Consider the following 26,186-nt stretch of genomic DNA (forward strand, 5'->3'; position numbering starts at 1 on the left):
CTTATTCCTACGAAGGAAAATGGAAAAATGGTTAACTACTTTACTGACGGCTATTTCCTGGAGAGGGGGCTCAGTTCTGACTTGTGGGATTTCCAAGTTACGGGAGAACGTTATGACTTATGACTAGCCGAACATTTCAGACTCAGACCAAGTGGCTAGCGTGGTAGGGGAAGCAGTTTTAAATCCAACGCGGCTTCTCCCTCAATTCCCTTTCGTTTTCTTGGCTCTCTCTTGGCTCTCCCTACCCCTTTATCCTTCTTTACCCCGACTTACGCAAGAAGCACCTGCGTTCCTTGTTGCCACACAGGGTTCCTTTACTTCGCTCTTACCTGGGTGTCAGTATAGACGAGAAGAGGAGGAATCCCTCATTTCCTGCGTCCTTATTCCCGCGACCATCGTTGCGTTGACCGGAGCACCAGCTTCCGATCTTCAGTGTCTCTCAAGATGGTGAAAGAAACGGAATTCTACGACGTCTTGGGCGTCAGCCCTACGGCTACGGAGGCGGAGATCAAGAAAGCTTACTACATCAAGGTATTAATTATGTTATGGTATACACAAATCCTTCTTCATATAGATTCAAATGTTCGTCTCTCTCAGTTGTTGGGTGTTTGGGACCCGTCGTCTCTCACTTGTATACTTTATCCTTTGATAGGGATCCGACCTAACGGGGGATTTTTGGTTCCGGGAATTAGAAATTGTTGAGGCTACTGCCCCAGAATTCATATGCTTCACCATCAATTCTTGTTCGGGGTGTGTGTGGATTGGAAAATAGTCCCAGATTTACATTAGCTACTGCGGGGGTTTTGTTTTGCAGGGGAATCTATTGGGCGTTAGGCCTTTGTGTAGGAAGCTCGTATTGCTTTAGAATTAGCCGGGTTATTATACTTCATGCTGGTATGTTCATCCGCCAAGCCACCCTCTCCAAAATTCTCTCCTATTCTTCCATCTGTTCGTGAGACGGTAATAGTGATGATCGCAAAAGTAGCTGGAGTTGCTAGAGCCTAGAAGAAAGCAGCCAATTGGTCCTGAAAATTTGTGGGTGGATAAATGAATTTATTAGCAGAGAAGGGAGAAGAAATTAGAGGAAGCTTCGAGAGCGGCAGTGTGTTAGGGGATGCCAATTTGTGTTAGGGGATGCCAATTCAACTTATAAGACCCTGCCTTACAAAAGGGGGCGCTTGGTGGGGGGCATGGGGTGGCTGAGAGGCTGAAAAATGCTAGAAACTAACAAAGAGGGGTGAGGGGGTAATACTCCAACCATCAATAACCAGCCTCTTTCTTGGGGTGTCTGAACATTAGCTAACTTAGCCTTAACATCAAAGATGATGGAGTGCAGATCTGATGAAAGAACAAAGACTTCTCAAACTGGATTGATGATTAACGGCTCCAAGAGCGAGCTTTTTAGGACCATGTTCTTGCAGGTTTTGGCTGCGAAAGTTATACACAACCAAGTCTGTTCTCTTACCAAGGGCAAGATTCATCTTTTGGACTAGAATGACCTTTGGAAGAGAACGGGCAATCAAAGAATGGGTGATCACCATATCTTTTGTGGCATTCTAGAAAAGGCAACACAAAGGGGACTGTATTCTGTCGCTGGGGCATTCTTTGGATCGTATTGGGACCTATAAAAGTTCATGCAGCTTTGTACAGTAGAAGAGCCACATCCCATGTCATAGCTTCACTGTCTGTGTGTGTTCTACGCTGCCTCCCTACTAATGCTTAGGGTGTTTGGGCATTTTCAGCCCTCTTTTATTGCTGGAATTAATTCCAGATTTAGTCCCAGAGCCCAATTTGGTTTTTACTTCTTATTTGAGTTGGTTAAGTGTGGATAAGATAAGACTCTTTTATAAGAAGGATTCCTATCTTTTTGGAGTTTGTTTTTAAAAAAATGGAAAAAAAATAGTGATACGAGATTTAGGGCTTTGGTTGGTAATTTAGGGTGGGGGTAGGGGTCGAAAGTTGGGTAGGTGAAGAGGATGGGGAATCCAAAAATTGGGGGGCAAGTCGAAGGGAGGGATTAGGAGATATGGAATTAGGGTTTGGGGAATGTACGTTGGAGAGTAGAAAAGAGAAAACCAAAACAACGAGAGGAAGAAGAAGAGAAGAAGTTTAGAGAATAGGCTAGGATGCCTTACTCATCATGTAAGCTTCCTATAGCTAATGTCTTTATTTATTATAGTCCCTCAATTACAACTAGTATAAGAAATCAAATGAAAAAGGAAACTACAAAAAAGGAACCTGGACTCTTGAATTTGAGTAGTGCTAGCTTGAGATCCTCCATCTTGCCCTATTCTAAAGATAATACCCTTTGAACACTCCACCTCAAGCTGGAGCATGGAGATTAAGCATGCCTAGCGTGTTAAAAATATAGTCAATCCTAGCAGCCCCTAAGGACCTTTCGAGTAAAACCCCCAACTGTTCTCTTGTATGAACATGTTTTGGAGAAATCAATCATTGTTGCAGCTTTTCATGAACAAAGTGATTGTCAACTTCAATATGTTTTGTATGTTCATGAAACACCATATTAGTAGCAATGTGAACAGTAGCCTGATTATCACACCATACTGTTATAGAAGAATCATCACCAAAGCTTAGCTCTTTCAACATGTGTTTGATCCACTTTAACTCATAAGTGACCTGTGCCATAGCTCTGTACTCAGACTCCGCGCTTAACCTAGCCACAACAGTCTACCTCTTACTGTTTCAAGATACAAGACTACCACCAATTAGAGTGTAGTAGCATGTGGTTGACCTCCTATCAATTGGTGGTCTTGCCCAATCTGCATCAGGAAACCCTTCAACTCTTTTATGACCATTATCTCTGCATAGTAGCCCACAACCCTGAGCCTTCTTAAGGTACCTCAATATTCGGAGAACTGCATCTTAGTTAGATATCCTAGGGGTAGGCAAAAATTGACTCACAACACTGACTGGAAAGCAATATCAGATCGAGTCATAGTAAGATAATTCAACTTTCCTACCAGCTTTTGATATCTTTTTGGATCATCAAGAACATCTCCATCTTTTGGAATAAGATTCACATTAGGATCCATAAGAGTATCTAGAGGCTTAGGGCTAAGCAACCAAGTCTTTGTCACCAAATCAAGTACATATTTTTGTTGTGACGACAAAATTCCATTTTGTGATTGAGCAACTTTTATAGCCAAAAATATTTCAATCTTCTCAAGTCCTTAGTCTGAAGTTGTTGTTGTAAATATAATTTTAATTTATCAATCCCAATCAAATCATCTCTAGTGATAATAATGTCATCAACATGAATGATGAGAAATAGACTTCTCGTGCTAGAGCAATGGTAAAGTATTGAATGGTCATTGTCACAAAGAGTTAGTCCAAAATCTAACACCATGGAAGTGAACTGACCAAACCGTTCCCGAGGTAATTGCTTCAACCCATACAATGACTTCTTAAGATGGCCACCTTACTACTCTTGCCCTGAGCAACAAACCCTAGAGGTTGCTACATATAAACTTCCTTGTGGAGAACACAGTTGAGGAAAACATTCATAACATCAAGCTAAAATAGAGGCCATTGACACCTGGCAGCCAAAGAGATCAAAATCCTAACCCATGTCATCTTGGCAACAACATAAAAGGTCTCCATGTATTCCACACCATACACTTGGGCATATCCTTTCGTGGTGATTGTAGCTCTCAAATGACCAAGGCTCTCATTAGGGTTAACTTCCATAGCAAACCCTATCGGCATTCAATGGCTTTCTTCTCAGGAGACAAAGGCACCAAACGTGAAGTATTATTGTCATGTAAGGCGGACAATTCTTCCATCATAGAAGCTGTCCATCCTAGACTAGACAACCCTCCATAACAGACTCAGGAAGAGGATAACTTTTAATGGTAGATAAACATGTGCAGAATTGGGGGATATGTTAGCATAAGAAACAAAATTAGAGCCTGCAAGTGCCTTTATGAAGGGCAATTGGAACATCAAGGTCAGGTAAAGGAGGGGGAGGACTTACCACCGAATCCAGAGGAGAAGACGGCTTGATGTAAACCCAGACCTAGGGCTAAGGGTATTTTAGTAATTTCCCTAGATACAAGGGTTGCCTAGAAAATCCGGCAAATAGGAAGGCATCAGGGGGTTTAGGATATCCTAAGGCTCTAAGACCCTGCTGTAATTGGTAATTCAGAGCTGAAAAACCAACTTAAAAGTCAAATTAGGGTTTTCTTGAAGTTCAAAATTCTGCAGAATTCCTTATAGGAAGAAGATGAAGTGCAGAATTTTTCTAGGTCAGGGAAAATAGGCTGAATTGGGAAAATAACTTAAGGAATACCTTCTACAGCCAAGGGCGATCCTAGGAAAGGAGGAAAGAGGTCTAAAAGGGCTGGGGAAAAGGACCTAGCAGGGGGGGTGCTGCTGCTATTTTGGTGAAGAAAGGGGATGGGCAGGGGCCTTCGAATGCAAGGTGGTGGGGTGGGGTTTGACTGTAACAGAGGGGGAAGGAAGAGAGAGAAGGTGCGATGGGGTTTCTAGGTGTAGGCAAGAGGGGAGAGGGCAGGAGAACCTACAGCGGAGGGCTGCGCAATAAAGTAGTAGGGTGGGGATGGGCTGCAGACAAGAGGGAAGGCAGGGGAGGGGTGAGGGATGCTGCTGAACTTACTTGGCTGTTGTGATTGAGTGCTTGAATGCTTGAAGAGTGCGTGTAAACTGCTGGATTGATTAAGAAGAAGCTGAAACTAGAATACTTTTACTCAACTAGGGCCCCCTCAACTAGGAACCCTGATCCTCAAATTCCATAACTTTATTAATCATTAAAACTGAAAAATTACATGGACTGTTTAACAATTTATAGCAAAATATTCTAACTTGGGGTGGGAATCCTTAATTGACAGGGTTTCCCACCTCTGACCAAAACACTTAAATGGGAGTCTAATTACTTAAAGACCTCAAGCCTAGATTTGGAATCTACTAATAGCACATGCTAATTAAACTTAGGTTAACTTAAAAAGCATATGCTAATTTAAGATAATTTAGGACTCATCCAAAACAATTTTGAATAAAAAAAAGACTTTCTGAAGCAACCAAACTCAACTTGACTGACTAATTTAAACTTAACTCTACTTCTGAAATATTCTGGAAATAATACTAGAATTAAAGAGGGGGCAAAATGCCCAAAATGCACCCCCAATAGGGGTTTGGCTTGGTTGGGATGGCTTCTTGGAGCCATCCTTGGGGCCCCACTTAGGGTTTCGGCTTCTTGTGTTCCCATCAGGCGTTGGTAGAGGAGGTGCGAGAGCAAGAGGGGCAGCATCCAGTTGGCGATGTCACTGGTACATTGTTGAGCCATCTATTTGATCAGTTGGAATTTTGCGGACACAATATCTAGTGACACAGTATTTTTAAGAATGGTGATCGGGACATCCTCATCAAGGGTGGAAATAGAAACATTAGGAGAATAAGGTGTTGACTCACAAAATGAAACATCAAATGAGACAAAATACCCTTTAAGTAAAACCAATAACACCGATACACTTTCTGAGTGCGAGAGTAACCAACAAACACACAATTCAGAGCTCGGGGATCCAATTTAGATTAACCTAGGACGAAGTTCATGAATGAAGCAGACACTCCCAAAGACCTAGGGCGGTAAGGCAAACAAAGTAATAGAAGGAAACAAAGTAGAAATTCGCCCTTTCAAAACAGAAGATGGCATACGATTAATAAGAAACAAGTTAATATTGCATCAGCCCAGAAAGGTATAGGAACCTTCATCTCAAACAATAAAGAACGTGCCACTTCTATGAGATGATGATTCTTGCTTTCTGCAACACCATTTTGTTGTAGGGTGTAGGCAACAAAGGAATGATGAAGGATGCCATTAGAATTCATAAAGGAGGTGAAAGGGTTTGAAAAGTACTCTTTTGCATTATCACTATGAAGAGTCTTAACCATAATGTCAAATTGAGTATGAATTTCCGTAATAAAATTACAAAATACATGAAATAAATTAGAAAGGTATTTCATTTAATAAAGCCAGACAACTCTTGAAAAGTCATCTACAAAAGTACCGAAATATCTAAAACCTATGGTAGAAACTGTAGGACATTGAACCTAGACATTAGAATGAACTAAACTAAAGGGTGGGAAGAGTGGTTCACAACTCGGGGTTGATAGCTTGCACGGTGAAGCTTAAACTGATACAACTTGCACTTTAACTTAGAAATATGCTGAAAACGACTATCTAGTAATTTTAAACTTTGCAGATGGCCCAACTGGCAATGAATTTGATGTTGTAAAGAGATGCTTGAACAGGCAATGACGTGTCAAATAGATACAACCTCTAGACTTATGACCGTTACTGTGCATCTTCTTGTAAGATCCTGAAAGAGATGAAAACCAGGAAAAACGAGGATAACAATTATATTTAGTGGTAAGGTTATAACAGATAATAAATTTAATGAAAATTCTAGTAAATAAAGGAAAGAGGTAAGGTTAGGGACGGGGTTAGATGAATAGTTCTAGTGCCTTTAGCTGTTGTGTGGGAACCATTCGCAAGGGTGACCATAGAAGTAGATGAACAGAAAGAAGAAAATATACTTGGGGTGCTACTCATGTGATCGGTGGCACCAGAATCAATGAACTAGGGCGTTGAAGTGGATGAGAGGCAGGCTGTTGCATTACCTATTTATACAAATGTAGCTGCACATGCTAGGGATTGGGCTTCCTGAAATTAGGTAAAGTTAATAAAGTCTTTTGCGGACATCCTTATGGTTTTGTCTTTAGACTTGGGTGGTGTAGATGGGGTCTTTGTAGCAATATCAGTGTTGGCAGCTTGAGGGGGTTTGCCATGGGATTTCCAACAAAATCTTTGAATGTGGCATGGCTGACCACAATGGTGACACGTCCTAATTGGTGTTTCTTTAGACTCCTGAGAGGTGGTGACACGTCCTAACTTGCTTGTATTCACTTGCCTGGTGTAATACTTTATATTGTAGATTTAAATTAGGCACTAGTCTTGCAACAACTTCATTGAAAGAAGTTTGGAGAGAACTAATCAACTCATAATCATCCACTACATTTAAATTGTAGAACTTCCCAGGATTAAAAATAAGGCTGCACCACATAGAGGTCTCTCCGTCTGACACTCGCATCGCCTATCAATTATTTGCTTGACTTTTTTCCAGATTTGTTCTTTGCCTCCAAAATTGTCCTTTATTCTTCTCTTAGCCTCTTACATGACTATAGATACTTCAGGTAATGCGGGTCTTTCATCAGCATCTACAATCCTCAATACAATCATAAGAGGTTGTCAGATGCTCTAATGCAATCCTCTACACCATGCCAAAATGCTGTAGCAAATGTTGTTTCAGCTACTCCCTTCCCTGCTTCTGTCTTGGACAAATTGGATTTTGTCCGCTCCTCAGAAATGAATAAGTGCCTTAAATCATCCTTGTGTTTCAATAAGCTTTGGAGTGTAAAAAATGAAGTGGCAAATCTAGTCATTGCAGCCCTCACCCTGCCATTTGTCTTCTATCTCAAGGCCTCCAACAATTTTGTGTGCCTATAAATGAAAGTGGTTATTCTCTTCGCTTGAAGTATCACCCTCTTATATTGTTTCAAATTCCCAATGTCTTCTAGCATTAGATCAAGACAATGGGCTGCATAGGGAGTCCAATATAATGTCCTCTTTTCCATTAATAATGCCCCTACTGCTTTGTAATTTGAGGCATTATCAATCATCACTTGAATTACATGTTCTTCCCCAATTTCTTCATCTTTACTATCCAATAATTCAAAAAGCATTTTTGCATCTTGCACATGGCTAGATGTATCCACAGAACCAAGGAAGAATGTTCCCTCTGGACAATTCACAAGGAAATTTATGAGGTGCCTACCCTTTTTATTAGTCCACCCATCAGACATAAGTGTGCATCCATACATCTTCCAATACCTTTCATAACTTTTCCTCATCTCCATCGTTCTTTCTTTAGCATTCTTCAATAAAGGCACCATGACTTCATAGTAAGTGTGGGGCTTATACCTTGAACCATATTGTGCAATAGACTCCACCATCACCTCAAAGCTTTTAGCTTTAACTGCATTGTGATAGGACCCTCTTTAAACCCTTGTTGATCCTTTACTTCTAATAAACTAATAGGAATTATCACTAGCAAGCTACTGAACTTAGAAGCATATAACAGCAAGCTACTAAACTCAGAAACATAAATCAGCAGGACAATATTGAATTAACAGTCATCTTCATTAAGCAACACCGATCGATTATAGCTCTAAATACAAACTGTAATTCTACTAATTGATAAGGACTGCTGAGATTAATAAAAACCAAATTGATAACTCAGATAAACAAGAACAACTTCACTTCCCTAATAATAAGAACAGCTCCACACCCAAAGCTTCCCCAAGAGGTCTTCCCTCTCCCACAAGCACAACTTGCTATTCTTTTTTTCTTCCCCCCCTTCCTCTCCTCCTCCTCCCTTACATACTCTCTGAATTCTAACAAACTCCTACGCATAACAAAGTCTTACACAATCAGCCACTTATCTGTTGCCACCTAGATTGTTCCTTCTACTCCTCTGTTTACAACAGGTTAGTGGCTGCTGTCCAATTGGATGCTGCCATTTGTCTTCTCCTCATTTGGATCCCCTGTAGCAGCTGTAGGTGATATTGCATACTCCCTCTAATTCCTTCCCTTGGTAATTAGGGGCTTATCACATTGAATGGAATGCCACACTGATACACCCACTTAACGATGTGGTTATTCACTCGCTTCTTTTCTTTCGCGGATCTCATTTTACTCAAGATTGTTGTTTGAGTAGTGCCCTTTGCCCTCTTGGCATCAACAACTTCTTCAGGGGTGCGTCTAACATGCATATCTGTAGGACCCCTTACTAGTGCCTTAATGAGGGCACTTTTCAATCTCTTTGATGCAATCCCAGAGCTTGGTTTCAGTAGAGGTAGGAGTAGGATGTTCTTCTCCAGTTACTTGTTGAACATCATCATACTCCTTATTATTCAAACTAGTAACAATTGCCCTCTTCTTATTTTTCAATAACGTTGCATTCATCTCTTGGGCAATTGCTGTAGCGGTCTTGGTGCACTTAACATCATCCTGTCCGCCCACTGGATGTAGCTTCAATCTTCTAATTCCTCCTTTTAGGTCTTTGTTGCAGAAAGTGCACCTGATTGTATTCCTATCAGCCACATCTGGCCAATACCCATACTTTCACCCTGGGTAATTTGACTTGGCCTTTCTCTTTGGGTCTTTTAAGGGATCATAACTAGCTTCACCCCCACTAGCAATAGCCGCCGGATTATCACTTGAGACCATCGTTAATAACAAGGAAATATCTACAAATAAAAAACGTGAAACGCATACATATAATCAGCTAAAATTAAAAACAATAATAATAATAATAATATAATTTTGCAACAAACATAGGCACCACAATAAAAATTATGGATTGTAAATGAACATGTATTATGGACAAGAAAAGATCATATTCTAGTCATCCTATATGGCGTATATTATGCAATTTCAGAATCACAGAGATGTGATAAATTGCACATAAAGGGAGGAAAAAAACCCTGACATTGTCACCTTACTGCCTGAGAAGACTATTGTTCAGTAGAAGTTGGTGGAGATAAAGAAGATAGAGAAGAATGAGAAGATAGAGGTGCTCCAGTTGCATTGCTGCTGGTGCTACAAAGAAAGAAAGAAAAAATAGGTGTTCTGTCGATTGGAACTCAGTCAACTCACTTACCGTCAGTGAAGAAGAAAAAAGAAACGGAAAAAAAGAGAGAAAAATACAAGAAAGAAAACCACTTGCTTCCAGCGATTGGAACTCTGTCAACTCTTTTTTTCAGAAATTTGAGGGGAGGGTCGTGATTAGGGTAAGGAATCTGAGATTTTGTTGTATGTCAGTGGATTGCATTGGAAGTTATCATGGCAGATTCGGTGAACTTGCTAACCCTCTACAATGGCCACAATTCTTTTGTGAATGGTTTGTACAAGTTTGGCAATGAAAAAAAGGAAATTTATTAGTGACAGTAAGGAAGAAGAATGGAAAAAGAAAGAAAGAAACACTTACCGCCGGCAATTGCAAAAGATTTTGAGAGGGAGCAAGAGCCAAGAGGATGACAATGGCCACAATGCTTTCGTGAATGGTTTGTACAAGTTCGGCGACGAAAAAAATGAGTTCCATTAGCATCAGTGAGGAAGAAAAAAGGGGGAAAAAAATAAAGAAACACTTATCGCCGGTGATTGCAGAAAGGGATGGTCACCGACGATTGCAGAAGATTTTGAGAGAGGGCGAGGTCCGAGAGGATGAGGAGCTCCGTTCGTTAGAGCGCTGGTTTTTTTTCAATTTTGAGGATTTTGGTTCTTTTAAGTTTGCATTTTGTTTTTCTCACCCATATTGCAATGGGTTTGATTCCATGTACAATGTACAAATCTGTTAATTGATGTGTAATCTAACCAATGAAGACCTTTATATTAGAATTATATGCATTTGTATTATATGCCACTAATTTGGTATCTTTTTTTATTTTTATAAAAAGATTTAAAAGACTAAAAGGCAGTAAGTCGGTTGCCATTGGGTCTGAGGCTCCTAAGGCGAAGCCTTAGACACCAAGGCGACCGCCTTATGGGATAACAATGAGGCGATTGTCACCGTACAGCCTCTGAGGGTGCCTAGACGCCTAGGTGATGCCTTAACAACTATGGATGTATCTTGGTGAAACTCTGCTTAAAGTAGATCCTTCACCAATAAACATTTGTTTTTAGAGATATGAAATACACCAGCTTAAAATAACTTGGAGAATAGGGATTAGTATTGATTCTTGTTGAAGTCAACCTGGTTCATGGTCTAGAGGCTAGGGTTGGGCCTGACTTGTGTTGGGCATATGAGACTTTGAGAAACCCAATCTGCCCATCTTGCGCCTCTTAGATGCCATTTTTTTCAATCCCCTTCCCCACTACATTTCCTCTTTCCTCTCTGTCTCTGAATGATTTTCTCTGTCAAAGTCATCATTTGTGCTTTCTTCTGGCTTTTTGAGCATGCAAGTGGGCCCATCAGTGAATGAAACCGTGCATCCTCTCTGTCAGTATGGGAGGCACCCATACTAGTGTGTATTTGTCAGTGGGTGTGTGATTCTGTCTCTTTCTAGCTTGCATGTCTCTCTGTTGTCTCTCTTTGCCTGTATATTTCCCAGCTTTATAATTTTGTGTGTGTGTGCATGTTCGTGATTGAAATAATTCGTCTCTTGTTCATTTCACAGTTTTTTTAAGGTCTCATATGCATATGTATATAAATGTTGTTGCTATCTTAATGAGTTTTCATTGAAACTTGGTAGTTAATGACTTTCTTATGTGGTTTGCAGGCACGGCAGGTCCATCCGGATAAAAATCCCAATGATCCTCTTGCAGCACATAATTTTCAGGCAAGTGCGACATCCTTATTTCTGTAGAAATATCCTCTCCTTCTATTAATTGAAATTATTAACTTTTCTTGATTTTGTAAGAATCTAAATGCCCCTCCACATTTTTTGAGTATGACTACAAATATTGTATTCTTTGCTTGTGCTCTTTCCCATTATGGATCTTGCGTTGGGACTTGGGATGAAGAGGTGGAAACAGATGCTTTAAGCTGGAAATCAGTGTCTAAAAATCCTCTATCCGTCCCTGTTAAACATGGATTGTTGTGATTTGCCGTTTGGAATTCATTGGGCTCAAAATCAGTGGAGTGGTAAAGCAGGTTTTGTATGGCCTCCATAAATTAGTAGGATTAAGGCTTAGTTAGATGGGTTGTGAAGTAAATTTTTTAATGAGTGCATTTTTTTTTATATCATAAAATCTTTGATGTGTTTCCATTGCATAAGGTGCACCTTTCTGTTTCTATATTTATTCGAGAAATGATGCTGTTTACCTAGAAAATGCTGCTGAGGTTCGTTAAATACTTGTTGAACATTTCATAGAAACAGCAACCTTGGCAACATATTTATGCTTTGAGAGGAGAACATCTTGTAACGGGAAACTCATATATCTAACTCAAGTGAACCCTCTTTGGAGAAACTTTCAGTTAAACCGAAAATAAGAAAAACCCTTCTGTTTTAATTGGAGTTTCTCACAGTTACTTCCTTTACAATTTTATGTTGCTTCTAGATATGAGTTCTATGTATATGGTATAATTTGGCTTTTAATCTAATTGCTGTGGATCATTGCTTCATGTACTATCATTCTATCTTGTCATTGAAGTGTTATTATTTGTGGATGGTTTAGGTTTTGGGGGAGGCTTATCAAGTACTAAGTGATCCAGCACAACGGCAAGCCTATGATGCTTATGGGAAATCTGGAATCTCAACGCAAGTTTTCTTTTCCTGTACCCATCTATTTGATAAAATAATTCCCCCTCTTTCTGATCTGATTTGCTAGAGAGAAGAGAAGAATTTATTATTTCTTTTCTTTCTGCGTTGGCAGGGGTGTGTGAGTGGGGTGGTGGGTTTGGGGTGGAAGAGCTGGAGCTTGCAAGAAAGCTTGAATCTAAGAACACTAAACCAGTTGCCTCAAACTAAAGTGTCCAACATAAAATGTCAACCAGTTATGAATATCTATCTCCATGAGGGCAGTGGGGACTTAATCTTTCTGTCAAACCCTTGCACAGTCTCATGACAAAGGAGCATTTTGATGGAGCAGAGATGTAATGGCCTGGGCTGAAGGGGAATTGTAACTCCTTTTGCATGGGTAGGGTTACTTGGCTGCAAATCTTTATCGGATCTTATAGAAGAAATCTAAATCTATATGGAAGTAGGAAGGAAATAAAATAGAAACAACTCAGCCTTGCGGACCCAGGTTACTGAATACCCTATTCAGTTTGCTTATGGGCCGACTCAATAACTGAAATTCCCAATATGTGAATATAATGTCTGATGTAGGACAGCCCTAGGTTAGGGTATTCTATGAGACAGAGGATCCTAAATCAAGAAGGGAGGGGTTTTGCACAGCACACAATGAATTTTCATACTCAGAGAACCATATTAAATTAAGATTCCAGCAAAGAAAATTATACCAGCATGCAAGAATCAAACTTAAGGGCTGTGGAAGTGTGCAAAGTCAGATTTAAGATTTAATCATCCAATCCATAAGACTAGGCTAGAGGGGTTGGGGCATTGCATTCAAGGAAATAAAGAAATTCAGACAAGACAACATAACAAACTTTTATTCAATATAGGAGTAAGTTACAACCAACGTAACATATTGACAACTCACATTCCCAACCCAAATCAACTAACATGTAACCAGCAGATATTCTAATGTTGAACAATAAGGCAGCACAGTAGAATTGCAATATGGATGTAGCAGAAATATAAATAGGTATAACTCAGCGAGGAAATGGGAACAGCGGCTTAAAACAGGGCTGCAGTACGAATATAGCCAGCAGGAAATAGCAAGGGGCAGAAAAGATTAATGCCCAAAAGGACAAGAGGAAAATAATGGCAGCAAGTGGAACTGCTGTAGGAACAAGAAGATATAAAGAAAGAAAAGAAACAAAGATACGGGAAGGGAGACTAACGACAGAAAAACAGAGGCTGTCGTAGGGTAGGGAAACAAGAGGAAATAAGAGAAAGTGGGAAGAAAAAAAAAGAAAGCAGATTTTTCTGCAGGAAAACAGAACAACCGTGGGGTTTGGGGAAGAAGAAAAAGGTTTCCAGGAAAAAAAATATGGCTTCTTTGGAGAAAATAAGAGTAGATCTTTATAGAGGAGAGAAAGGGGAATTTTTCTAGTGGGAATCAAGGGTGAAAGGAGGGAAGAACTTACCTGGAGAAGAGTAGGAAGAAGGCTCCATGTGAGAGAGAACCAGAATTACCGTCAAGAGAGAGAAAAGGCTGCAGTCGTGCTTTTCTTTTTTTTTTTCCTTCTTTTTTTGGCCCTTCCTCTAGTGGCTGGTTACATACTCAAAAGAAAGGAATAATTAAAACTACCACAAATACCCTCATTAATTCAAAGAAATAAAATAAAGCCTAATAACTCTAAACTGTGAGGAAAAGGTCTAAATTACCCTTACAAAACAAAATCCGAAAGAATACAAATACTAATATATATATATTAGTGCAACTGTTTATGGTGATAGAAACGAGTGGACCACGGTCTTAAGGGTCCACGGTCTTAAGAGTCCAGATGACGCTCTTAAGGGTCCAGATGACGCTCTCTAGTAGCTGAACCAAAGGGAAAGGTTCCGCCACCTCCGCCTTTGGTAGAAACGAGTGGTGGGTGGTCATGATGTGATGTCCCCAGCAATGTCAGTTCCATAATTAACTTGAACTTTTGAAATCGACAGTGAAATGGGGTGAGGACTTAGCTGATATCAGATTCTTTATTGAGAGGCAATATAGGAAAGTCACATAGAATGAGATGAAAGGATCAACCAGGTCTGGAGTGGTATCTTCATGATGTTGGAAAAAAGCTTTATTAACTATCAAAGAAGGGTTTATTTTCATCCTGTTGACTTGCATGGGCGGCGGCAGAACATTTGAGCTTCATCACAATCCATGTGGCCTTAATTTGCCAAGGAGATAAGAACTCCAATCCACGCCCACCTTAAAAACAGTCAATGCCAACAATCAGGTGATGAGTTTATATTTGGTGCACGTGCAACTGTTTATGGTGATAGACATGAAACCAGATACAAAGATGTGTTAGAACCTCACAATTTTTTGACCCCTGATCTCAAACTCAACGGAAAAGACTTCAAGGGTTCTTACTCTCACCCATTGAGATTGGCAGCCAGTTTTGCTTAGAGACTGAGACAACGAAATAATGAGAAAGTGCTTGCACAAAAAAGCCTCACATTCAGGGGAATCAGCCCTATGAATTGGTTTACAGGCATATTTATATAAACAAATTCAACTTTCCTAGTTGTAGTCTCATTCTGAAATAGAAATAAAAATCTTATCATCTGCTAATTATCTAACCCGATCTAAATAGAGTTAAATTCTAAAATAAAAAATGGAAACAAACTCTAGTCTAAGTAAAACAGTAGATGATCAGTCCAAATAAGCAAATGAAGTAGTATCCTACTAGACTGAAATTTTAATTTATCCCAGTTCTGGGGCTGTACAGGTTTAACCGAGCCCAAAGAACTGCTCCTGCATAATTGCATTCTGACTTAGCTGTTTGCAAAATTTAGAAATGAGATAACTTGTAGCAGCACCCATTTGTCCGTCACGTGGTCCCGTTAAATCTGCCACTGTTATCCTTTTCATAAGGCTGCTGATGGCTCCCCTTAATATTTGAATGGGTTTAAATTTAAATTTTAATCAACAAATTAACCACATACTTACCTGACTAGCCCCTTAAGATCTATTGTAGGGCTGGTTAAACACCTAAGTTGGTAAGCATAACTGTGGGTCTTGTTGTGAACGTTGTTCTTCCTTTTTATACTCCTGTAATTCCACATCATATTAAAATAATTTCATTTACATATGATCCCATCAGGTTGGAGCTTTCTAATTAACATAGGATGCCTATGAAACTTGTAAGGCCAGGTTTTATGCAGCAGAGAAAGCTGATCTAGATGTACCATTGAATCAGATTCATATGAGATGCCAAAATCAAGTCTCTCTGATGAGATGAGAGAGCCCCTGGGCCATAGACAAGTTAATTAGCCAGTATAGTGACGTCAGTCTCCACGGGGACAAACTGTTAGCAGATTTAACACCCTTAAATCACAGCAACCCATTTGTTTGATTTTCTGACTTAAAAGCACAAAATATCAGATTCTATTCTACCTCTATAATTAATTTTTGTAGATATAGCTCCACTAAAAATCAAAACTGAAATACGACCTTCCTCCATTGATCCTCTTTTGACAGCGTTCTTTTACTTCTTTACAGTGAAGCAATCATTGATCCAGCTGCGATCTTTGCCATGCTTTTTGGAAGTGAACTTTTTGAGGAATATGTGGGTCAGCTTGCAATGGCATCAATGGCTTCACTTGATATTTTCACGGAAGGGGAACAGTTTGATGCCAAAAAACTACAAGAGAAAATGAGGGTTAGTATTCTTAGCTATTTCAGGTTATTTCTTGTTTAATCTGCCTAATTGCAATGTTGATTGTGCCCTTTAACTGTTGTTGTTTTGTTTATCTTTACAAGTCTTGTGGTGTTGTTATGGTTGTAGTAAGTGGAAATGCCAGTTCTGCCAAGCCTAAAATGAATGGGGATCATTTGGCTCACCATGGGTAAATGGGAGGATTCGAAAATTTTTGTAATTGATCACTGCTAGAAATTATGGGTTGTGCTTTAGCCGCATGGAATAAATTTTGACCGAAACATGCAAAATTTCACTTGCGTATTTTCAAATGGAAAGACATTCTCAAATTTTGTTTTAGTACAATGTTTTGGCTGAAATTTCGTGGGTTTCAACTAGTTTCGATCCATTTCTTTTATGAAACTCACTGCTGACCATTTACGCCTCTATTTCCTCGTTAGGTTTTGGCACTCCAACTTGATTTTTACTTGGTTTTTGTTGATTTCTATCCCATTTTTACCTAATTTCCCCTACTCCTTTGCCTTCAAACACCTTTTTTGCTCCTCTGCCGTCAAACACCTCTTAAGCCACAAGAGCTATTCATGGGCCTAACCAAACTATAAAGGAAACTCCGAGGCCCAAGGTGATATAAGACCTCTACAGAATGTGAAGCTTGAGCCATACTCAACAGTTCCAAACTTCCATTTGTTTTTTTTTGGTTTTCTTCATGCTTTGAATGAGCCATCACTTAATCTAGTTGGTCATTGTATTTTGTTGACTTTTGTTGTATATGTAATCATCCTATCAAACAGTTCATATATGCTAATCTATGATGATTCTATGCCTGTACACAATACAGTTTGTACTTCTTGGAACCAACCATTTATCAATATACTTGAATGATAATTTTTCTGTGGTTTTTTGGCAAAATACCAGTTCCATGTTGTTTATTATGCTTTAAATGGGCTGGAGGCAAGAAATCAAATAAAATGGAGGTCATTTAAGGCCCAAGACCCAGGGGTTCAAAGTTTTTTTTTTAAAAAAAGTATCAGTCTTGGAGATTTCTGTTTTTGGCCATGTCAAAATCGGCCTCGAAACCAAAGCCTCAATCCATGTTTAGCAGTGCAAGAGTATGGGGCTGTCTTTTTGTAGAGTCCTGTTGTCCCAAGTGGAATGAAGAATCCTACAGCTCCTGAGTCTACAGGTTGCTTCTTTTTCTGTCAGTGTTGCAAATATTTTAGTGTTCCACTAAAAAGTTTGTTCTCTGTGGTTGCTTATTTTTCGTCTTACAATCACAAATTTTCTTTTGCATTCCATAAAAAAAATGAGTTTAATATTGGTGTTCTATGTCCACTGATAGTGTAACTTTATACTAAATTTGTTCAAATTTATAAATATGAAATTAAATGCAAACAATTTTGAATGATAAATGTAGAAAGTTTCAAAGTTCAAAATCCTGCCATTCTCTTTCATATAGAATACTTGAACTCAGTGTACGTTTGATTCCTTTTACAAGCCCAGGTGATTTGTTCCACAAAAAACATTAAATCCTCAAGGCTTTGTTTGAAGGACTCTCAAAGTGGCCTATGTTCTGGCAGTTAATTCCACTTAATAAATCTCATCTCTTCCTTTTCTTTATTGGGGAGATTATGAATGCCACCTCTGAGTTACCTCCCCCCTCTAATATTATGCCACCCCAAAACAAATCCAAATATCAGTTAGACCCCCCCACCAACGGTTTTTTTCCCTTCTTTTCAAAAGGACAAAAATACCCCTCTAAATGTGTGAAGCATCAATTATACCTTTTACTTTAGAGAACACATTCCTTGAACCAAGAAGAGAATACAAATGTCAATAGTATTAATCCTCTTAACCATGTGACATTATGGCAAAGATTCCTTGATCAATCACTCAGCAAGTTAATTTTGTAGTCGTTTGATATTAGATGGATATAATAGTCACTTCACATCATTAGAGGGGTATTTTGGTCTTTTCAAAAGAATAACTTATTGATAAGGAGTCTACCTGAGATTTTAATTTGTTTTAAGGATGGCTTAATATTAAGGAGTGGTGCTGATAATTCCCTTTTTATTATGTTGAATTAAACTAAAGGTATGGTTTGTTTCTTTAGATTTTTGTATTATTTTTTATTATTATTTTTTATGACTTACATTTGTTTCTTCTTCCTGGCTTGGTTAGCTTAGTGATGTCGGTTGGATAAGGAAGAAGAGAGGATGGTTCACCCAGCCAGCCAGCCCATGAAACCCAGCATTACAACTAACTGCCCAGGCTTTCAGGCCCATCATTTGGCCCACCATTATTGGTCGGCGTGAAGTACACCCATATTTTAACTTTTAGAACATCACCTTAGATGTTCTGGTTTCCCCCTTACTTAACCATAGGATTGGCTCTGGTCAATGAAGCTTGTCTTACTACTTCCCCTAATTCTTATTTGACCATATTCCTTGCCATCTTCTGATCTGACCCTACTCTCTTTGGCTCCTACACCCCTCAAATCTCTCAAACATTGGTCTTCTCATCGTCTGTTTCTCCCTTCTTCTCCTTGTTCTTGCAGAAGAACTTCATGGCTCTAAGGCTGCTCTCGAGGCTTGGCAGTCACCTCTGTAACGTCTCCTTTCGGATGCAAGTGACTTATTGTTGAAAGCATATATACTCAACTCCTTCATGATGGTGAAGGAGAAGGGCTAGCCTCTGGGCTTTCTTTCCTCTCCTCCCAAGAATAGAGTTTTCTCCTACCTCAAATGGCTTGACCTTAGAGATTCCAACTCGGCTAACGTCCATCACTTCTTAAAAATGGTGTGAACCACCAGGCACACCCTTGGAAAGGTCACAAGAAGACCAAAAGCTGCATGACACGGCCCAATTTGTTATGGGCCCAATGGTATAATATTAATGGGCCATACATGATCTAGCCCAACTTAGCTAAAGTTAGTAATGGGCTACACTTAGCCCACATTCTAAAAAGGAGGGGGATTCTAGAGGAATCTTATAACTAGAAAATATCTTGTCTCTAGAAATGTCCCTAGAAATATCTAGATCCACTAGAATGTTCCTATCCATTAGATTATAGACACTTGTACAAAATTATAACCATTCATGTTATCCTACCTCACCTATAAATAGGGGAGGGATTCATTTGTACAAAGCATCAAAGAAGTAAGCAATACAAGTTCTCTCAAGGTTCTCTTTGAAGCTCCAAGCTTTCTTCTACTCTCTCTAGTTGGGTTTTAGGCTGACTTAGTGCAAGTAAGTGCTAAGTGCCAGCATGGTTGGCTTAGTCAAGAACTAAGGCTGTGACATTTGTGGTATGAGAGCTTCGGTTGGGTGTGTCAAGCGTGTGGGAAGACACGATGACGAGCGAGTCCGAGACGTTCAATGGTGCACAAGAGGAGCTAAACTGTGGGAGGGAGACCCACACCACCAAGGATAGGCGCAAGGGCAAGGAGAAGTCTGTTGAAGTTGGTGCTACTATGGAGCCACGTCTAACACGAGTAGAGTTGGCGATGGCCAAGGCAAGGGAACGGCTCGACGTTGGGGAGCAAAGGACCGAGGAGCTCGACAGCCAGATGGACAAGCTCAAGGAGTTCCTATTGGGTGCTCTCAACACCATGGAGCACAAACAACAACAACAGTTTGAGACCCTTCAAGCCCAAGTGGTGGAAAGAATCACCACGGTGGAAGCTCGTGTGCATGAATTGGTTAGAGAGGTAGTAACGTGCAGGAGAACCACGACTTGTGGGAGTGTGTGGCGTGAAGCACCAAGGGTGGAGGTGCCAAAGCCCAAAGCATTCGAGGGAACAAGAGATGCTCGGGAGATTGACAACTTCCTATGGCACATGGAGTGGTATTTTGGGGCTACGTCGATGGAGGACGAGTTTACCAAGATCAAGACCGTGCAACTTTACCTCATCGAAATCGCAGCTCTATGGTGGAGACGAAGGTACAACAACATGCAAAGAGGCATGTGCACCATAGACAAATGGGAAGACTTCAAGAAGGAGCTTAAGAAGCAATTTTACCCGGAGAATGCTGCATTCTTGGCCTGAAAGAGCATCAAACGACTAAAGCACACGAGGTCGATTCAGGACTACGTGAAGGAGTTCTCGACGCTCATGTTGGAGGTCCCAAGTATGACTGAAGAAGAACTTCTCTTTGACTTCATGGATGGGCTCCAAAATTGGGCCTCGCAAGAGCTACAACGTCGGGGCGTGCAAGATCTTGCGACGGCTATAGCGGCAGCGGAGTCCTTGATAGAGTTTAGAAGAGACGAGTTCAAGGCCAAGAAGAGCAATAATGGCAAAGGTGGGAGAGAGAAGGGGTCGAAGACCAACCACACAAAGGAAGGCACAAATAAGTCCGCTCCGAACAAGGAAGGTGGCAAGCAAGAAAAGAAGAAGAAATTCCAACCCAAAGACTAGTGCTTCCTTTGTGATGGACCACATTGGGCTAGGGATTGTCCAAAACGGAAGGCCCTAAGTGCACTACTCGAAGACCAGGATGAAGAGGAGGCGCACGTGGGATCGTTGCGGCAGCTTGGTGCCATCAAGGCCAATGAGGACAAAGCTCCTACATCGCCAAAGGGGTTGATGTACGTGGAGGCGCGTATCAACGGCAAGGTGGCAAGGGCTATGGTTGATACGGGGGCAACACACAACTTTGTCTCAACGGAGGAGGCAAAGTGTTTGGGGCTCAAAACGAGCAAGGAAACAGGGAGCCTTAAAGCAGTCAACTCGAAGGCACACCCTATTGAGGGAGTTGCGAAGGGAGTCGAGATGACGATTGGGGCATGGAAAGGCTCCGTGGATTTGTCAGTCGTGACAATGGATGACTTCGAATTGGTGCTTGGCATGGAATTCATGAGACGGGTCAAGGCCGTACCCATGCCATTCATAAACAAGGTGTGCATCATGGAGGAAGGAGCACCATGTATGGTCCCGACGGTATAAGGGACTAAGGAGGGGCCGAAACTTCTTTCGGCCATGCAGCTGGAGAAGGGAGTCAAAAAGGGCAAGTCACCTATTTGGCAACACTCTTCGAAGGCAAGGAGGATGTCCCCAAGGCGGCCATACCAAGGGAGATCGAGAGAACTCTAGAAGAGTTCAAGGACGTGATGCTCCCGGAGCTACCTAAAAGACTATCACCAATGAGGGAGGTGGATCATGCAATCGAGTTGGAGCCGGGTGCCAAACCACTAGCAATGGCACCTTATAGGATGTCCCTGCCGGAGTTGGAGGAACTAAGGAAGCAACTCAAGGAGCTATTGGATGCAGGCTACATTCGACCGTCGAAGGCACCATATGGCGCACCAGTGTTGTTCCAACAAAAGCATGACGGTTCATCGACTATAGGGCACTCAACAAGGTAACTATCAAAAACAAATATCCCATTCCTTTGATTGATGATCTCTTTGATAGGCTTGGCGGTGCAAGATACTTCACCAAGCTAGACTTGTGGTCCGGGTATTACCAAGTCCGCATCGCGGAGGGTGAAGAACCGAAGACTACTTGTGTGACTCGATATGGGGCATACGAGTTCTTAGTAATGCCCTTTGGCCTCACCAATACACCCGCCACATTTTGCACCCTCATGAACAAGATATTTCACCCTTACCTCGACAAGTTCGTGGTCGTGTACTTGGATGACATCGTCATCTATAGTAACACATTGGAGGAACATGCACAACATCTAAGGTTGGTTCTTCAAACCCTAAAGGAGAACCAACTATATGTGAAGAAGGAGAAGTGCGAATTCGCACAAGCAGAGGTGATGTTCCTAGGTCATAAGGTAGGGGGCGGAACGTTGAGAATGGACGGGACCAAGGTGAAAGCAATTCGGGAATGGGAGGCACCTACTAAGGTTGGCGAGTTGAGGTCTTTTCTAGGCCTTATAAACTACTTGAGGTTCATTGCGGGATACTCTAAGAGGGCAGCTCCACTCACAGATCTACTAAAGAAGAACAAGGCGTGGGAGTGGTCCGACGCTTGTCAAGACGCCTTTGATGATTTAAAGAAGGCGGTGATGGAAGAACCGGTGCTTGCCTTGCCGGACTATGGCAAACCGTTCGAGGTACATACGGATGCGTTCGACTTTGCAATTGGAGGGGTGTTAATGCAAGAAAGACACCCTATTGCATATGAGAGTCGCAAGCTCAACGAGATGGAGCGGCGCTATACGGTGCACGAGAAGGAGATGACCGCTGTGGTGCATTGCCTAAGGACATGGCGACACTACTTGTTGGGATCGAGGTTCGTGGTAAAGACGGATAATGTGGCTATGAGTTACTTCCAAACCCAAAAGAAGTTGAGTTCGAAGCAAGCTAGGTGGCAAGATTTTCTAGCGGAATTTGACTTCACCTTTGAGTATAAACCCGAGAAAGCATACAAGGTGGCCGATGCGCTAAGTCGAAAGGCAGAGTTGGCATCTCTTAGCCAATCGGAAGGAGAATTGTTGAGCCTTATCAAGGGAGGGTACGAGCATGACCCAATGGCTAAGCCGCTAAGGGCTTGCTCACCATAGCCAAGGAAGGCAAAACAAGGTGGTTTTGGGAAGAGGATGGTGTTCTCTATGCCAAGAAGAAGAGGATCTTTGTTCCTAAGTGGAACAACCTTAGGAAGAACCTTATCCGTGAATGCCACGACACCAAGTGGGCCGGTCATCCAGGGCAAAGACGCACTCGTGCATTGTTGGAAGCGGCTTACTATTGGTCTCAGATGAGGGATGATGTTGAGGCTTATGTAAGGACTTGTCTTGTGTGCCAACAAGAGAAGATGGAACAACATCCACCACGGGGTTTGTTGGAACCATTGCTTACACCAAGTCGTGCTTGGGAGAGTCTCTATGGACTTCATCAGCGCTCTTCCTAAGTCCGAAGGATGTGGGTCAATCATGGTGGTGGTAGATCGGCTATCCAAAAATGGGACGTTTGTGGCAGCACCAAGGGATTGCACAGCAGAAGCAGCAGCTAGGCTATTCCTAAAGAATGTGGTCAAGTATTGGGGGGTGCCACAATTCATCATCAACGATCGTGAACCTCGCTTCATGGGGAGGTTTTGGGCGGAATTGTTCAAGTTGTTGGGCACATCATTGCGGTACTCGACTAGCTTCCATCCCCAAACGGATGGACAGACTGAACGTGTTAACAACTTACTTGAGCTATACTTGAGGCACTTTGTGAGTGCCAACCAGCGAGATTGGGCCAAGTTGCTTGATGTGGTTCAGTTTTCATACAATCTCCAAAGAAGCGAGGCCACCAACCAAAGCCCATTTGAGATTGCCACGGGGCAACAATCGTTAACACCACACACTATAGTGACGGGTTATACGGGAAAGAGCCTCTCAGCTTACAAGTTCGCCAGGAGTGGCAAGAAAGGTTGGATGTGGCTAAGTCCTACTTAGACAAAGCCACAAAGAAGATGAAGAAGTGGGCCGACAAAGATAGACAACCTGCAAACTTTGAAATAGGGGACATAGTCATGGTGAAGTTACTACCCCAACAATTCATTCCTTGCGAAAGGTGCACAAAGGACTGGTCCATCGGTATGAAGGCCCGTTCAAAATCGTGAAGAAGGTGGGTAAGGTTTTCTACCAACTAGACTTCCCACCAAAGCTCAAGATTGATCCTGTCTTCCACGCAAGTATGTTGAAGCCTTACCAAGGAGATGCAGATGATCCTAGTCGTGGGACTTCTACAAGGGCACCTACGAACATAACGGCATCCTATGACAAGGAGGTAGAACATATAATGGCGGATCGAGTAATGCGCAAACGTGGAGTGCCTCCGAGTCGAGAGTATTTGGTGAAGTGGAAGGGATTGCCCAAGAGCGAAGCAAGTTGGGAACCAGAAAATGCATTATGGTAGTTTCAAGAACATATAAGGAGGTTCCACGATGAAAACACGATGAGGACGTCGATGGAATAGGTGGGGGAGAATGACACATCCCAATTTGTTATGGGCCCAATGGTATAATATTAATGGGCCATACATGGTCTAGCCCAACTTAGCTAAAGTTAGTAATGGGCTACACTTAGCCCACATTTTAGAAAGGAGGGAGGTTCTAGAGGAATCATATAACTAGAAAATATCTTGTCTCTAGAAATGTCCCTAGAAATATCTAGACCCACCAGAATGTTCCTAACTATTAGATTATAGACACTTGTACAAAATCATAACCATTTATGTATCCTACCTCACCTATAAATAGGGGAGGGACTCTGATAAGCCCCTGATATCAAGAGTCTATATTCGACAAGGAAAGCACTCCCAAGGAAACGATTGACAGTTTGAAGAGTGAAGAGAGTCTTGTCGTTTTCAGCAGAGTCCTAGTGCATTCAGGCGACTGGCAAATTTGAAGCATGAAGAGTCCTTCTGCGTTAAGGTTATTAGAATTAGATTTAGAGAGTCAAGAGTCATAATACATCTAGGTTAGAGTTACATTACAGTTAGGTTTCTTTTGAAGAGTCCTACTCGAAGTAGGCTGATTTTGTTAATTAATTCGATAGGAATGTAATTGCTATAAATAGGGGGGAGGATGAGTAGAAAGGATATAGAGAGAGAAGTTTATGTGAGAGCCATTGCTCTTGGGTAGCCGTAGGATTCACCTACTGCTAGTAGTGTGTTTTGTTTCTCGTTCAACTTTTATTCAAAGTCCGTTATTGCTATTATCTTCTTGAGTTATTCCACCTTGTTAAGTAGCCTCATTCAGGTACCTAACAGACTCATTTATACAAAGCATCAAAGAAGTAAGCAATACAAGTTTTCTCAAGGTTCTCTTTGAAGCTCCAAGCTTTCTTCTACTCTCTCTAGTTGGGTTTTAGGCTGACTTAGTGCAAGTAAGTGCTAAGTGCCGGCACGGTTGGCTTAGTCAAGAACTAAGGCCATGACATACAGCCCTTCTTCCCATGGCCCTACTGAAGAACCAAACCCAACAGGGATAATTTGGTCATTTTTAGGCTCCATACACCATCCAGTCCAGCCTTAAGAGAAGCAGAAGCTCATCAGGACTCCAGTCCAGCCTCTGCTTTTTGTTCTGATAAGTAGGTGACACCCTAGTTTTTGTACTGCCCTGGTTGATTACTTCTGGTTTGACAGTATTCTTTTGATTTCTGATTTGTATTTAGCATGGCCACTGAGAGCATTACTGTCTCTTCAGAGAACCCTAATCTTTCCTCTGAGCATCTGTATATTCATGTCACCTCCATTAAGCTTCAGGGCAGTTCTAATTACCTGTTGTGGGCAGAAGTTGTCTGTGTGTATATGTTGGCCCAAGGGAAGTTGTCTTTTATTATGAATCTAACACCTTCTACAAAAGATAAAAATTATGATTGATGGTCCAAGGATAATATGATCACTATGATTTGGTTATGGAGCAGTATGAAACCTAGTATAGCGGCCAGTGTCATGTTTCATTCTACCACTAAAGAAATATGTGATGACTTGAAGGAAACATATTTCAGGAGAAAAGTATGAGTCGTGTCTATAACATCTACAAAAAACTATTTTAGTTCTAGCAAACCAGGAAATCCTTACAAGATAACTATAGTTTGTTTAAAGGAATGATGGAAGAATTGAACATGTTTCAGCCACTTACTACAGATATTGAGATTTGAGACACTTAAGACCCAACCCAATGAGTTTTTTGTCTTGAAGTTTCTTGTTAGATTGGACTCTGAAGTCCTGAACTTAAGCAAACTAAAGGGCATTTATTCCACTTTGAGTAAAGTCTTCTCTCGTCACAAATGCATTGTTTATGTCGGTGATTACACTCCGTCAGCTCAATGTAGAGGCAGTAGTTTAGCTTTTATGTCTCCCCATAGTAGAGGTTTGGCCATGGTCCAGAGCAAGGCCGTACATCTGGGGGCCATGGTAGTCAGCATATGAAACGTGCTTTCTGGCAGTGTACTTTCTGTGGTAAAATGGGACATTTGGTGGATACTTTTTGGGCTAAACATGGTAAACTGGAATGGGCTCAACAATTAATCTATCATGTGTGTGTGGTGGTGGTTCCAATAGCTTGCCCTTCTGGTAGCCACTAACTCTTTAGGAGACCAATCCAAGAGTCTGCTTGATGATGTGAGCTAACTTATGTGCCACTTACAAAACCTTGAGGCATTTGCTTCCACTTCCCATGGGGCTCATGTCCGTTG

General features: G+C 41.3%; 1 protein-coding gene across 1 annotated transcript in view; it reads left to right on the top strand.

Moving 5' to 3' along the window:
* Positions 1 to 107: 107 nt before the first annotated feature.
* LOC149014443 (DNAJ heat shock N-terminal domain-containing protein) overlaps positions 108 to 26,186 on the top strand; it is a 68,890-nt gene continuing 42,811 nt past the window's right edge. The window contains exons 1-4 of the mRNA XM_089155067.1: positions 108 to 531; positions 11,377 to 11,436; positions 12,275 to 12,357; positions 15,887 to 16,046. Of these exons, the coding sequence (XP_089011193.1) occupies positions 445 to 531; positions 11,377 to 11,436; positions 12,275 to 12,357; positions 15,887 to 16,046 (390 nt within the window). The 5' untranslated portion in view covers positions 108 to 444. The remainder of the gene's footprint in view (positions 532 to 11,376; positions 11,437 to 12,274; positions 12,358 to 15,886; positions 16,047 to 26,186) is intronic.

This window comes from Hakea prostrata, chromosome 5 (assembly GCF_041222555.1).
Source record: "Hakea prostrata isolate BN-2017 chromosome 5, UWA_Hpros_2, whole genome shotgun sequence".
Taxonomy (NCBI): Eukaryota; Viridiplantae; Streptophyta; class Magnoliopsida; order Proteales; family Proteaceae; genus Hakea; species Hakea prostrata.